The sequence below is a fragment of the Cyprinodon tularosa genome, unplaced genomic scaffold (assembly GCF_016077235.1).
Source record: "Cyprinodon tularosa strain WSP-4 unplaced genomic scaffold, ASM1607723v1 ctg269, whole genome shotgun sequence".
Taxonomy (NCBI): domain Eukaryota; kingdom Metazoa; phylum Chordata; class Actinopteri; order Cyprinodontiformes; family Cyprinodontidae; genus Cyprinodon; species Cyprinodon tularosa.
The window spans coordinates 479576-495622 of NW_024038973.1; the positions used below are offsets into that span (position 1 = coordinate 479576).

The following is a 16047-nucleotide window of genomic DNA, read 5'->3' on the forward strand; positions in this document are numbered from 1 at the left end:
TAGAACAATATTTTTTGGGTGTGGCTTGAGCCCAAAGCCATCTTTTTTATATGTTATTTATAGACATTACACTTGGCTGTAGTAAACAGGAAGTACAGTTAGGAAGCGAGCATGACCACACATCAGTGATGGACCATGGTTATAATACATTTTCTGTAATCAGGCAGGTTTTACTTACTTTATCATGTCAGCTAGCATTAGTGATGGATCATTCAATCTGGAGACACTGAGAAATGTGTGATACAGATGCTGCTTTAAGCACACCAGCTTATCAGTCATGTGAGGAAGATATTGGCCAAATCAGAATTTTTTTCCCAAAATGTGTTTTCATTTTGGCTCCATTCTTTTTTTTTTTTTTAAGTGAAAAAATAATTCAAGTAACCATCAAAACTTCAAAACTTATTCATTCATGTCAATAAACTCTCTAATTGCCTCATTATCGCCCCTTGTGTCTCTTCAGGTTGTGATGAAATTTACTTACATACACTATATTGCCAAAAGTATTTGCTCACCCATCCAAATTATTGGAATCAGGTGTTCCAATCACTTCCATGGCCACAGGTGTATAAATTCAAGCACCTAGGCATGCAGACTGTTTTTACAAACATTTGTGAAAGAATGGGTCGCTCTCAGGAGCTCAGTGAATTCCAGCGTGGAACTGTGATAGGATGCCACCTGTGCAACAAATCCAGTCGTGAAATTTCCTCGCTCCTAAATATTCCACAGTCAACTGTCAGCTGTATTATAAGAAAATGGAAGTGTTTGGGAACGACAGCAACTCAGCCACGAAGTGGTAGGCCACGTAAACTGACGGAGCGGGGTCAGCGGATGCTGACGCGCATAGTGCGAAGAGGTCGCCAACTTTCTGCAGAGTCAATCACTACAGACCTCCAAACTTCATGTGGCCTTCAGATTAGCTCAAGAACAGTGCGCAGAGAGCTTCATGGAATGGGTTTCCATGGTCGAGCAGCTGCATCCAAGCCATACATCACCAAGTGCAATGCAAAGCGTCGGATGCGGTGGTGTAAAGCACGCCGCCACTGGACTCTAGAGCAGTGGAGACGCGTTCTCTGGAGTGACGAATCGCGCTTCTCCATCTGGCAATCTGATGGACGGGTCTGGGTTTGGCGGTTGCCAGGAGAACGGTACTTGTCTGACTGCATTGTGCCAAGTGTAAAGTTTGGTGGAGGGGGGATTATGGTGTGGGGTTGTTTTTCAGGAGCTGGGCTTGGCCCCTTAGTTCCAAGGAAAGGAACTCTGAATGCTTCAGCATACCAAGACATTTTGGACAATTCCATGCTCCCAACTTTGTGGGAACAGTTTGGAACTGGCCCCTTCCTCTTCCAACATGACTGTGCACCAGTGCACAAAGCAAGGTCCATAAAGACATGGATGACAGAGTCTGGTGTGGATGAACTTGACTGGCCTGCACAGAGTCCTGACCTCAACCCGATAGAACACCTTTGGGATGAATTAGAGCGGAGACTGAGAGCCAGGCCTTCTCGTCCAACATCAGTGTGCGACCTCACAAATGCGCTTCTGGAAGAATGGTCAAAAATTCCCATAAACACACTCCTAAACCTTGTGGACAGCCTTCCCAGAAGAGTTGAAGCTGTTCTAGCTGCAAAGGGTGGACCGACGTCATATTGAACCCTATGGATTAGGAACGGGATGTCACTTAAGCTCATATGTGAGTCAAGGCAGGTGAGCAAATACTTTTGGCAATATAGTGTATGTACTTAATGACTTACATATATACAACAAAGATTGCTTCTGGCCTTGTGGCTTCAGACTGCTTATAACCCTGAGTACACAAAATCTATGACACACGGTGGTGGCAGCATTATGATGTGGGAATGGTTTTACTTCAGCAGGATAACCAATCAGATCAGAAAAAATAATATTGATGAATTTCAAGCATTTTTTGAAGAAACAGGTTCTAAATGACTTGGTATTAAGTTGGAGGACAACTCTGACCTTACTGGCAGAGTTACCTTTTTTTAACAGCAAAATGTTATAAAACCAGAATGTTTTTCCTTTAACATCCTTGTCTTCATCTCTTGTTTTAATTCCTTTAATTCCAAAAGCTTGAAACATTACCATTTTCAACGGGATGTAAATAATTTTGCAATGTTCTGCAACATACTGTATTATTTGTATACACTATAATAGTGTGTGTTTTGGTATGTTTTAAACTGTTTTCTCACCTTTTTTTTTTATCTGTTTCCCTAACAAAGGTTACCCTAACATCGTGGCAACGTATGGCCGCGGATACACTGGATTTGCACCCAGCTATAGCTACCAGTTCCCTGGTGAGTCAGAAGCTTCTCTGAAATATCTGTTGCACCTAACTTCTGTTTTGCACAACCAGACCCACACGTTGACAATCACACCCCCACATTTAAATGTGGAGACATAAATCTTCATCAATATACACGTCAGTCACCAAATCATCTGCGAGGTAATATATGTGCTACGTGTCAGGTTTTCCCAACAAGGTTTTGAAAGCAGACTCATGGTGAAGTAAATTGCTTACTCTTTTCTATCCCTCACTTGAACACAACCATGACCAAATCACTGAAATGGGCTAAAATTCTTCCGTCTTCAGTGGTCCAATGTATGCAAATGTCTCTGTGGAGGGGTGGAAAAAATTAGCAGCTCTTTGTGTAGGCAGATCTTTTAATATGGTGCTTATAATGGAAAATAAAGTCATTTTCTGCATTAAAAGTGTTGACTCAGAGAGCGCTGGGCGCTTTAATGGAAGTCCAAATGGAAGGCGTGAAGCCTGGAGGTGAGCAGCTGTACCTGCGTCCTTCTTAAGGGGCCGCGGGCTGTGTGCTTTCCTCACTTAGACGGGCATCCTGTCAATTTCATGCTTTATTTAGGGAGCTTACACTTACTCTGTTTGCCATGCCAGACATCATTCCTGCCACTGATGAGACAGAATGGAAAATATCTTCCAGCAGCTCAGATCTCAGTAATATTCTTTGTGAAATGGATTCAGAAATGGTAAAACAGGGGGTCCAGCTGTGACCACCTGCAGATGAGGTATATGTTGGTTTTAGACTTGACCATAACGTTATTTGAAGGAACAGGAGGAAATAAAGTACATAGTATTTGTCAAAGTACACGAGAAATATAAGAATGGGATGAGCAACATAAAAAATCATATATATCTTATGATATTCTTTACTATAATAATTAATCTGACTGTGGAAGGAATTACCTTTGGATTTTATAAAAATCCTGAACATAGTTAGTTTAAATTTCTATCTTTTGAAGTCATTAAGGACAAAAATGTCTGTTTTGAAAAAAAATTTTTTTTTGGTCAATGCGTCTCTAAAGCAACTTCAGACCTACTGAAAAACAACAAAACCTTTATGTACCAGTTTAATTAAATACTATTAACATTACTTATAAAGAAAACCCCACAAACAATCACAGACTTTGATACTGATTTTATTAATTTGAAAAATATTAGGCTAAATGTGTGAAATATCATTAAAATATTTTTGATATATTTACAATCATTAATTGTGTTGTACATTTTCTAAAATGTAAAGTTATTATTCAGAAAAAAAATCCACTTTAAATAACTGCTAGAATATAATAGATGGATCCTTGTTCATTATTTATGTTGTTGTTGTTTAACATTATACGAATGTCCACATGAATTGTCCTGCCAAGGGAAAATAAATATTGTGTTTATTCCATTATATTATTTTTCTATGCATTTTATATTTTTAAAGAACTTTGAAGCTAAAGTTTATTATACTCTAAGGTTTCTGAGAGATTAAAGCAAATATTCAGCTTAAAGTAGTTATTTTATTTAATCTCTCAAAAACCTGATGGTACTTTAGTTGTGTTTAAAAGGGGAACCCAAAAGAGTCAGTTAAGAAATCTGTTTACAATTCCAGAATTTCTCAAAACAACTACTTTCTTGCAGTGAAAGGTATCAGTTTCACTAGTAAAGCAAATGGAAATCACTAGTTGAATAAGATTTTGTCAAAGTGGAGAATAATGAGGACTAAGGAAAACATTTACAGTTGGTATATACATTTAAACATACTATTTATGGGTACTGATTAAGCATTTAATAGTTAACTTTTAGTGGTAGATGATAAGACAATATTCAGGTGCCTTAGTTTAATTTTATGATGAATCTTCTTTGATCCAGAGAGTCTAATTTATACATAAAAGATTGTGAATTTTTTCGATAAACACCTTACAGAGTTGCACAAATAATCTGCTATCTGGGAATTCTATTATCACAATAGTGATTATTTAAACTCCTTAGTTTCCTGGAATAGATTGGGCTTTAAGCACAGACCATACATTTGTGATGGGTTAAGGTCAGGGATCCCAGAAGCCTAATTTTAATCTGCTATATCCATTTTAGAACCAGTTTTTTGTTCATTTGCTTTAATTTTGTCCTTATATTTATAATCTGTCTTCAAAGTCATCCTAGGAAAGAGTGTTGGATATAATGATCAATATACTTAGATTCATACTTAGTTTACTTATATATTTATTTGCACAAAGAAGTATGGACATATGTTCCTCTTTAAAAATCAGCCAATAAAATAAAGCAGAGTTTTTTGTTTAATTATATTCCTGTTTTCTATTCTGATTATTTCCATCCTTTAACTTGAATAGCAGAAAAACTTTATTTGATGCTTAGCAGTCACTGAGTGTTTACTTCACCTCTTGACCTCTTTGTTTGCTAACAAACCATATGTAGATGCCTCATAGTGCTGTCATTTTTGTTGAAATACTTTTTTGGGATCTAAAGCCATCTGTGCAGCACCTCCTGCTGTTTAACTAGTGCACTACATTCGAAGTTTAAACAACTATTGAAAAATATTGTCATGCAGAAGAACTGACAACGGTAGCTCTGTCGTTGTGGTGTGTAACAATGGCTCTCTCTCATAAATGTCTCTGAAGAGAGTTGCAGTTGAAATAATGAACTTACTGATACTTCTATTGATTTTTAGGTTAGCTATTTATTAGCTTAGCATTGAGATTGTTTAATTAGCATGTAATTAGCTTTCCAGATCCCCCAATTTTGGGACAGCCTCATTTAGACACATTTTGAAAAAACTGAATGCTTTTTTCCAAGTCTGCTTGTATCGTCGTTGGCTTAGAGCATCTCTTACTGTATTGACTCAGAACAGAGGACCCAATATTCGAGGCAACACACACAGTGGGATAAATGAAAAGCGTTTATTTAAAAACAGGTCTGCGCTTCAGTAGCTGGAGTGTCTACCTGTAAAAGGAAACACAGGTTAGTGACCACGTATATCCAACGGAGGATGACGTGAACGAGTGAGTCGTTAACCTGGTTTAACAGTTCACCCCGAGTCCTGAGAGCGAGTAGGATCCAGCCGGTGGGCTGCCAACAAGATGTGATGGGCGCCACCCAGTGCGTCTCCGGCCCTGCAGCCCCATAGAAATGAGAACCAGCAGGACTCCGAAGCCAGGTCAGGCAAAAAGATTAGAAGAGTAAGGCTCAGAGGTCCAGGAGCATAAAGACAGTTTAGACCAGGGATGTCAAACTGGTTCCAGAAAGGGCCGTGTGGCTGTAGGTTTTCTTTCCAACCAAGCAATAGCACACCAGACTCTATTCATCTCATCAAGTCATCATGTTAAGAGTGGACTTACTTAATGAAGGACTGGAGTCTGGTGTGCTATTGCTTGGTTGGAAAGCAAACCTGCAGCCACATGGCCCTTCCTGGAACCACTTTGACACCCCTCGTTCAGACAAACTGTTCAGATGGTAGGAAGGAAACGCTAAAAACCCTTTCACCACTGGCATGAGAGAACAAGATAAACTGGCCCTGATAACTAGATGCAGTCACCTTAAATAGAGGCAGGAGCAGGTGAGTGAAATGAGCAGTGATTAGAAACCGGGCAGTGTTGGACAGGTGAATGGAATGAATAATTAAGCCAGTCATCAGAGCCAACATCATGACACTAATTTGGCTCGAATCAGACATGATGACTTAAAACTTGACTCGGTTATATCAAAAAAGTCGAGCTAAATATAGGATACATCCTAAAAAATTGCAGGGCTGAAAGATTTAAATAAAGAAGTTTAACTTTAATGCTTTGAGACGTTCTGTTTATTGTGTTTCATGGATAGCTGATTAGGATTAGTTAGACATTTGAAACATTGAGACTTCGACGTCAGGCCCCATAAAGGTTTATTTATTTTTTGTGACTTTGTTCCACCTCTGTTATTTTACTTGTTTTATTATCCTTTCAGCCTCGGGGAAAGAACAGTTCAATTGCCTCTAAAAGCCCTAAATTAATATGATATTCATCCCATGATGAGAATTAAGTAAACTTCTCACTGGGCCTGTATGAAATGATCCCTTGTGGGTCTTTATCAGTTCTTCAAGATGCATTCTAACAACTACATGAATTAGATCAGTCAACGGAGAAGGAAAGGAAAGGATCAAAGATTTATTATGTATATGTGGTGAAACATGGATTTTCAAAATGTTGACTATTTTCACCAAATTAAGGGATATCACCTTCCCTGAGGCAGAATGTTTGATCCTATCCCCGTTAAACTCAATTTAAAGAGTTTGATAAAGCTGTATGATTAAAACAGCCTCCTCAGGGTTCACTCAACTCTTGACAGGTAATTGGAAATTTTAATGTATGAATCAAACTGCTTGTCTAAATTAAATAACCTCAGGCTAGATATTGACTTGTGTCCTACCTCGGGAAAATGGGGAAAGCATCCTTGGTTTTAAGATGTGAATCTTTTCACACTGTACACCGGCTCCCGTTTATAAACGGCGCTGAGGAGAAGAGGTCGGCATTCAAGAGGTGTAAATTGTGAGCAGCCTTTCAGACTTTTTTCCTTTTTACACCCAGTAAACCTCAGGGGTCCCTGTGTTCACATAAAAAAAGAGGTTAGGCAATTGTTCAGTTTTCAAGATAAAACAGTGATAAAACATTGATCAGTGATGAAACAGCGAATTAAGTAGAACAACTCAATAAAACCTAAAGAGAGAAGGAGAAATCAAAGCTGACATCTCTGCAGCTGAAGAAAACAGTTTAGTTGTTAAAAACTGGAGGTGAAGCAGAAGTGATATATACTGAACTTGAACCAGAGGCTGCAGTCACTGCCTAAGCTCAGCACCTCATAAAAACTGTATGAAATTGACATTGATGTCAAACGTAAAAAAAAAAGCTTTTTGTATTGATTCAGTGCAGAGTGTTTGTATTTTTTTAAGATATGAATTGTGTACCAACATACTCGTATAATTAAAATCCGGGTGCACTTAAGCTGCCTGCTTGTTGTATTAACCATACAGTGTAAACTGCTGATGTAAATCAGATCATTTGTTGGTCAGAGACTTGCCTGTGAGAGCAAATACGTTTCAATCCATTACCTCAACACAGACATTCAGGCACCAGCTAAGGCTAAAGATCGACTGATCAGACTTTCATGGCCTATTTCTGATCCATCTTTTGCAGAACTACAAATCACTGATAGTATTTTCTCTTAATGATCTGTAAAAAACAGAAGATGCAACAAAAACATTAACTGACCATATTAATGTTCCCGATTTACATGAAACAGTTGTTGTTTTTTTACAAATTATATTTGTATTTAATATTACTGAATAGTCAGTTTCCTTCTAAATGACTTATAAATGTAAATACTTTCTTGTGCCACAAAGGGGAAATTCACTCTCTGTATTTAACCCATCCCCTTGGGGAGCAGTGAGATGTAAATGGCTGCCGGGGAGCAGTCTGGGGTTAAGGGTCTTGCTCAAGGACCAAGAGTAGAACACCATGGGCATGTGTGGGGCTTAAACTCAGAACCTCTGGGACCCAAGCACAATGCTAGAACCACTAGGCCAGGGGTGTCAAACTGGTTCCAGAAAGGGCCGTGTGGCTGCAGGTTTTCTTTCCAACCAAGCAATGGCACACCAGACTCCAGTCATCTCATCAAGTCATCATGCTCAGATTGGACTCACTTGATGAGATGACTGGAGTCTGGTGTGCTATTGCTTGGTTGGAAAGAAAACCTGCAGCCACACAGCCCTTTCTGGAACCAGTTTGAGACCTGTGCACAAGGCCATCACTCCCCAATTAAAACTTATTGAAACTTCTGTGCTCATGCTCGCTCATTTTCATCTGATTCTTACAAAAAATAGCTAATTTTCTCAATAACTTCTTGTGATGGTAACCTGTTGCGCTTTTGCATTGTGGTTTAAATAGTTGAAAGAAGTTTTGAGTCTCTTATCGGCCAATTAAGACTTAGGGTCAATTAATCAGTCATACAGTCAGCTTTAACTGTGCCTTTAAAAGAGCAACAGTCAGCTTTAACTGTGCCTTTAAAAGAGCAACTAAAGCCTCAAATCAACTTTGTTTAGTAGATGAACTGTAAAAATTGAGCCTTAAAGAGGCATTATAGAGAGAATGATACTGCCACCTGTGGCTGAAATGCAGAACTGCAGCACTTGTCTGCTTATATTATAATAGCTCACTCTCATACTTGACAAGGCTTGATTGTTTCCTTTTTTCACCTTACCCAGAGTTGCCATTGGTGTGAGTTGAGCTGGATGCCGGTCACGTCTGAGTATCCACAAAATTCATCTATTTATTTATTTTCAGTTTCTTTGAGCAACAATGCAAGCAAGATTTACTTTGAGATGATGGACATGTTAGTAAAGCTCAAAAGGAGTAGGTAGATGTCCAAGAAATAATACAAAGCTACAACCAGTTACAATATTCATGTCACGTTTAACATATGAGGTCTTTTGACAAAAGAAGGCTTTACTACACAGGAAACACAGAGTATCACTAATACATATAATGCTTCGGTCATTTGCTTAGTCAGACCCGTTCAATACTGATGTGCTCAAAAAAGCTGGAACCTCTGACCTGAAGTAAACGAAGGAAAATAGACTACAGGCTTATAGACGTATTGGTGCTAAACTACTGAGGTGTCAGTCTGAACATCAAACCATGTTTTAGTTATAAAAGGTCAAATAAAAAGACTATCTTAAAGACATTTTCTACCAAAAACTCCCGTAATGTCTCCTTAAAAGTGCTCTCCTCATATTAATGTACACTTTTTTAAATTTCTTTGTAAGCTTGCTCAGTTCAAAATATTTTAATATTTGCATACTGGAAATTTGGAAGTTGCATTTTTTTAGGTGAATATTTTAACATCAGTCAGCATTAGTTTTCATTTAAGATTTGCTTTTAAAACACACCGTCACTTCTCTGACCCAAACCACGCCCCCTCTCAAACATCTTTCTTGCCCGCTGCCCGTTTTTGGTGGCATTTTTCCAAATGCATCTGCAGGCGGAGATGTTTTCCTACAGTGGGTTTAGATCCTCCCTCCAGAGTTGCTTTATATTCCTATTTGGTAGGTCTTTCCGAGCGCTGTCAGCAGACATGGGATTAGCAGAGGTGTGATATACAGTTGCTGTCTGATATTTTAATATATCCTATGAAGCAGTAGGAGACTGGGAATAAATGTTCAGCCTAGAGGATGTGTTCAAACTTTAAAGCACTCTTTCCTTGTTAAGTATGTGCTCAGCCGTAACATCGCTTCTCTACCAGGGCTTACATGCACAAATCATCACAAAGGGTCTTTGATGGTTTAGCGACACAACTGCTGGTCAGAACAGATAATAATCCTCAAACAAATAGCAATCCTTACTGGCAGAATAAAAATTCTGTACAATATCTGCTGTTTCTGCAGCATGAACAATGTAAAGATTATCTTGTCAGCAATTCATGCTGTATCTTGTTTTCCAGCTGTTTAAATTGATAAAGAACAAATTAAGGTTAAAAAGCTATTACAACAAATAAAAACAGTCCAGGGTCACTTTTATAAAGCCTCCAAATTATTTGTGCACCTTTTGAAATAAATCATATTTAAAATGCATATGTTTTGTGCATGTTTGTCCCTTTTTTATGCAGTGAATTGTTAAGGACTAAGGGAAGTAAAAAGTGTCTGATGAAGCAAGACTTTTTGATTTGCTGCTCTACTTTAGAATTCAGAGTTGTCTTTTATATGCAGTGTTGCAAATCAAGCACTGTTTACCTCGTGACTGCATAATTTCAGCATAATGTGTGAACTTCACTTTGAATTGAAACTTAATTTCAGACATTACTGTCTGACGGATGTGTAGTAATCAAGAGAACAGCAGTGTTTACCATTGTAGCGGAATAAAAGATGGTAAGGGGCGTGCAGCAAATTAGGAGTTAGAAACCAAGTCTTTTTTATTCATCAGGCAGTTTCTTTAAGAACAGAATCTTACATGATTGTTTATCATCTTTAGGAAACCCTTATTTCAAAGGCTTTAAGCTGATTTGTTTGGACTTTCCTTACTTTGTACACCATTCAAAACTTAATGAAGTTTTGTTTTGAACATTTAACACAAGATGCTTCCTTATAGAAAAGTAAAGTAGATTATATTACACCTGCAGCATTGTGCTGTTAATGCATGTAGTTAAGTACATTCTAACGCTTCCTTTTCAACAATGGATGGATGTGACTGGCCATTTACCATACCATTCATAATTTATTCAGTTTATCCATCCATTCAGTTTTCTATCCATCCCTCATCTATCGCCCCACCCCATTTACATTTACATTTGCATACATACATAGATACTACATACATACATACAGTACATATGTACATACATACATGCATACATCAGGCATACATGCATGCATACATACATACAGTACTTACTAGTGTTGCACCGATACCGATACCAGTATCGGATGGGGCCCCGATACTGACCTAAAATGGTGGTATCGGTATCGGCGAGTACCAACAAATAGGGCACCGATACCATTTTGAGAGCCATAAGTTTATTCAACTATTGTCACTCACTCCTGGTAGGCAATAAAAAGTTCTACTGGTTTCACTTTGTATTACATTTTTTCCTGCTTCACAAAGGTAGGCAGCAGCTTGACAAAGCCATGATGGCAATTATTTTACATTATTATGGTATCGGTATCGGCCGATACTGCACAGCCAGGTATCGGGGCCAAAAAATGGCATCGGCGCAACACTAGTACTTAAATATATTTATACATACAGTTCTTACATATGTACATTTATACATACAGACAGTACATACATACATTCATTTTTACATACATATGTACAGTAAACACATACGTACATTTATACATACATCAGGCTTACATGCATGCATAAATGTATACATACATACATACGGGGACACGCATTGTAGTACATACATACATGCATATATACATACATACATACATACATACATGCATACATACATACATACATACATACATACATGCACATGTACATGCATGCTTACATACATACAGTAAAGACATACGTACATTTATACATACATCAGGCATACATGTATGCATACATATATACATATGGTACATACATACACATAGTACATACAATAATTCACACAGGCATACATATAGTACATGCAGTATATACATGCATGCATGCATACATACAGGTATCAATACATACATAGATACATACATACATACATACATACATACATACATACATACATACAGGTGCTGGTCATAAAATTAGAATATCATGAAAAAGTAGATTGATTTCAGTAATTCCATTTAAAAAGTGAAACTTGTATATTATATTCATACATTACATACAAACTCATATATTTCAGATGTTTATTTTGTTTAATTTTGATGATTACAAATGACAACAAATGAAAATCTCAAATTCATCATATCAGAAAATTAGAATATTGTGAAAAGGTTCAAAATTGATGGCCCCTGGTACCACACTCTAATCAGCTAATTAACTCAAACCACCTGCAAAAGCCTTTAAATGGTCTTTCAGTCTAGTTCTATAGGCTACACAATCATGGGGAAGACTGCTGACTTGACAGTTGTCCAAAAGACGACCATCGACACCTTGCACAAGGAGGGCAAGACACAAAAGGTCATCGCTAAAGAGGCTGGCTGTTCACAGAGCTCAGTGTCCAAGCACATTAATAGAGAGGCGAAGGGAAGGAAAAGATGTGGTCGAAAAAAGTGTACAAGCAAGAGAGATAACCGCACCCTGGAGAGGATTGTGAAACAAAACCCCTTCAAAAATGTGGGGGAGATTCACAAAGAGTGGACTGCAGCTGGAGTGAGTGCTTCAAGAACCACCACACACAGACGTATGAAAGACATGGGTTTCTGCTGTCGCATTCCTTGTGTCAAGCCACTCTTGAACCACAGACAGCGTCAGAAGCGTCTAAAGAGAAACAGGACTGGACTGCTGGTGAGTGGTCCAAAGTCATGTTCTCTGATGAAAGTAAATTTTGCATTTCCTTTGGAAATCAAGGTCCCAGAGTCTGGAGGAAAAGAAGAGAGGCACTTCATCCACGTTGCTTGAAGTCCAGTGTAAAGTTTCCACAGTCAGTGATGGTTTGGGGTGCCATGTCATCTGCTGGTGTTGGTCCATTGTGTTTTCTGAGGTCCAGGGTCAACGCAGCCACATACCAGGAAGTTTTAGAGCACTTCATGCTTCCTGCAGCTGACCAACTTTTTGGAGATGCAGATTTCATTTTCCAACAGGACTTGGCACCTGCACACAGTGCCAAAGCTACCAGTACCTGGTTGAAGGACCATGGTATCCCTGTTCTTAATTGGCCAGCAAACTCTCCTGACCTTAACCCCATAGAAAATCTATGGGGTATTGTGAAGAAGAAGATGCAATACACCAGACCCAACAATTCAGAAGAGCTAAAAGCCACTATTAGAGCAACCTGGGCTATCATAACACCTGAGCAGTGCCACAGACTGATCGACTCCATGCCACGCCGCATTGCTGCAGTAATACAGGCCAAAGGAGGCCCAACTAAATACTGAGTGCTGTACATGCTCATACTTTTCATGTTCATACTTTTCAGTTGGCCAACATTTCTATAAATCCTTTGTTTTTATTGGTCTTCAGTAATATTCTAATTTTCTGATATGATGAATTTGAGATTTTCATTTGTTGTCATTTGTAATCATCAAAATTAAACAAAATAAACATCTGAAATATATGAGTTTGTATGTAATGTATGAATATAATATACAAGTTTCACTTTTTAAATGGAATTACTGAAATCAATCTACTTTTTCATGATATTCTAATTTTATGACCAGCACCTGTACATACATACATACATACATACATACATACATACATGCATACATACATACATGCATACATACATGCATGCATACATACATACATACAGGTATCAATACATACATACATACAGGTATCAATACATACATACATACAGGTATCTATACATACATACATACAGGTATCAATACATACATACATACAGGTATCTATACATACATGCATACAGGTATCTATACATACATAGATACGTACATACATACATACATACATACATGCATACATACATACATACATACATACATGCACATGTACATGCATGCTTACATACATACAGTAAAGACATACGTACATTTATACATACATCAGGCATACATGTATGCATACATATATACATATGGTACATACATACACATAGTACATACAATAATTCACACAGGCATACATATAGTACATGCAGTATATACATGCATGCATGCATACATACAGGCATTCATGCATACATACATACAGGTATCAATACATACATACATACATACATACATACATACATACATACATACATACATACATACATACATACAGGTATCTATACATACATGCATACATACATACAGGTATCTATACATACATGCATACATACATACATACATACATACATACATACATACAGGTATCAATACATACATACATACATACAGGTATCTATACATACATGCATACATACATACAGGTATCCATACATACATACATACATACATACATACATACATACATACAGGTATCTATACATACATGCATACATACATACAGGTATCTATACATACATGCATACATACATACAGGTATCTATACATACATACATGTATCAATACATACATACATACATACATACATACATACATACATACATACATACATACATACATACATACATACATACATACATACATACATACATACATACATACATGCATACATGCATACATACATACATACATACATACATACATGCATACATACATACAGGTATCAATACATACATGCATACATACATACAGGTATCTATACATTAGATTAGATTAGATTAGATGAGCTTTATTGATCTCACAGCGGAGAAATTCACCTGTCACATATTGGCATAGAAGTCAAAGAAGGTGCAAACAGGGAGGAAAAAGGTGCATTAAGAATAAACAATAAACAATATATATATACAGTATATCCAGGTATATACAGTATATCAAGGTAAATAAGGATTAAGGTGCAAGTGTACCTGTATCGCACACTATGAAAAACAAAATAAAAATAAGAAATAAAGAAATAGGAAATAAAAAATAAAAATATGTACAATCCGGATGGCTTATATACAGGTGGATTTACTTTTACGTTAAAGTGTAGTAGGTAAGGAACAACGGTGAGGTATTGGAGGTACATACATACATGTATCTATACATACATACATACATACATGTATCTATACATACATACATACAGGTATCTATACATACATACATACAGGTATCTATACATACATACATACATGTATCTATACATACATACATACAGGTATCTATACATACATACATACATACATACATACATACATACATACATACATACATACATACATACATACATACATACATACATACATACATACATACATACATACATACATACATACATACATACAAAGTTGTAATTCTTACCTCTCTTGAAATATCTGCCCTTTGCAAGCATTTCTGTAAAGCTGTCAAATTATTCTCATAAAAAAAGGAAAGGGGAATCCTAAAAATAAAATATATATATATGTATATGGAAATTCAATTCTGGTAAAGAGTGAACATTTTTTTATCAGAAAATATGCAAGAACCCTTAGTGATTAAGTGCAATGATTCAAATTCAAACTGACTTGCTGAATCTGCCCTTCAGTCAAAAAGAGAAAAACACTTTCATATACTTCATTTTCTATGCCTCAAAGAATATGTTATTTACAACATGTATAATACTTTCCAAAATTAGGGATAAACTGAGCTCTTTCTCAGAGAGAGGAACTGCGGATAGCAGCTGTTTGCAGAGATGTCCGCATTAATCTGTGGATAGGATAAAAGCAACATTCACTATGAACAGCATTTAACACAGCTCAGCGTTGCTGCTGAGGCAAGAATCAAAGACTAAAAATCAAGTACACAGCAGCTGCACTCAGCTCAACTTAAATAATCAGACCTCAGACCTGAAATTTATTGGACTTCAAAAAGCAACTAAAATCAAACTGTTATTGAATTAAACTGAGGTACAAAAGGCCCCGGCTTCCTTTCTGTTAGACTTTAAAGAGCATACACCATGCTAACTAACTCCATATCAAACCAGCTGGATGGAGAATAATTTCAAATGACTTTAAAGAGCAGAGGATCAAATTAAAATCATTGCCTCCTGTCGTGCTGCAAGACAGAGATTTCTGCTTCCTGTTTAGACAGAAGAAAATCAGCCATACCTCTGCTTGTATTTTTCTTTCTATTTAATTTTTTATCCCATTTGAGCGGAAGATTACAAACTACATGACAATGACCCGTTGAGATCTGGATCTGATTATTATATTAGAGCGGTAGGATGCCATTTCTTTTCTTTTTTTATGCATATCTGTGATCATAGGTGAAAGAAAAAGACTGCTGGAGCTGACATGCTATATGGGACATTACCGTACATTATTCTCGTTTTTATGCAGCGGTCTAATTAGCATTATCTTACTGATAAATACACAGTTGTATTATTCAGCTGGCAGCGCCTGGAGGAACATGCGCTGCATCTGAACCAGGTGTGTGCTTTGGAGGACTTCAGTTGATTAAAGGATTTCAAGTTACATTCAAACAAATAAACTGTTTAATCTCAACC

General features: G+C 37.2%; 1 protein-coding gene across 8 annotated transcripts in view; it reads left to right on the forward strand.

Annotated features, from left to right (window-relative positions):
* Positions 1 to 16047, forward strand: part of LOC119786222 (RNA-binding protein Musashi homolog 2) — a 387008-nt gene that overhangs the window by 316008 nt on the left and 54953 nt on the right. For all 8 annotated transcript variants that reach the window (XM_038289416.1, XM_038289417.1, XM_038289418.1 and 5 more), the window contains exon 10: positions 2238 to 2312. In XM_038289416.1, the coding sequence (XP_038145344.1) occupies positions 2238 to 2312 (75 nt within the window). The remainder of the gene's footprint in view (positions 1 to 2237; positions 2313 to 16047) is intronic.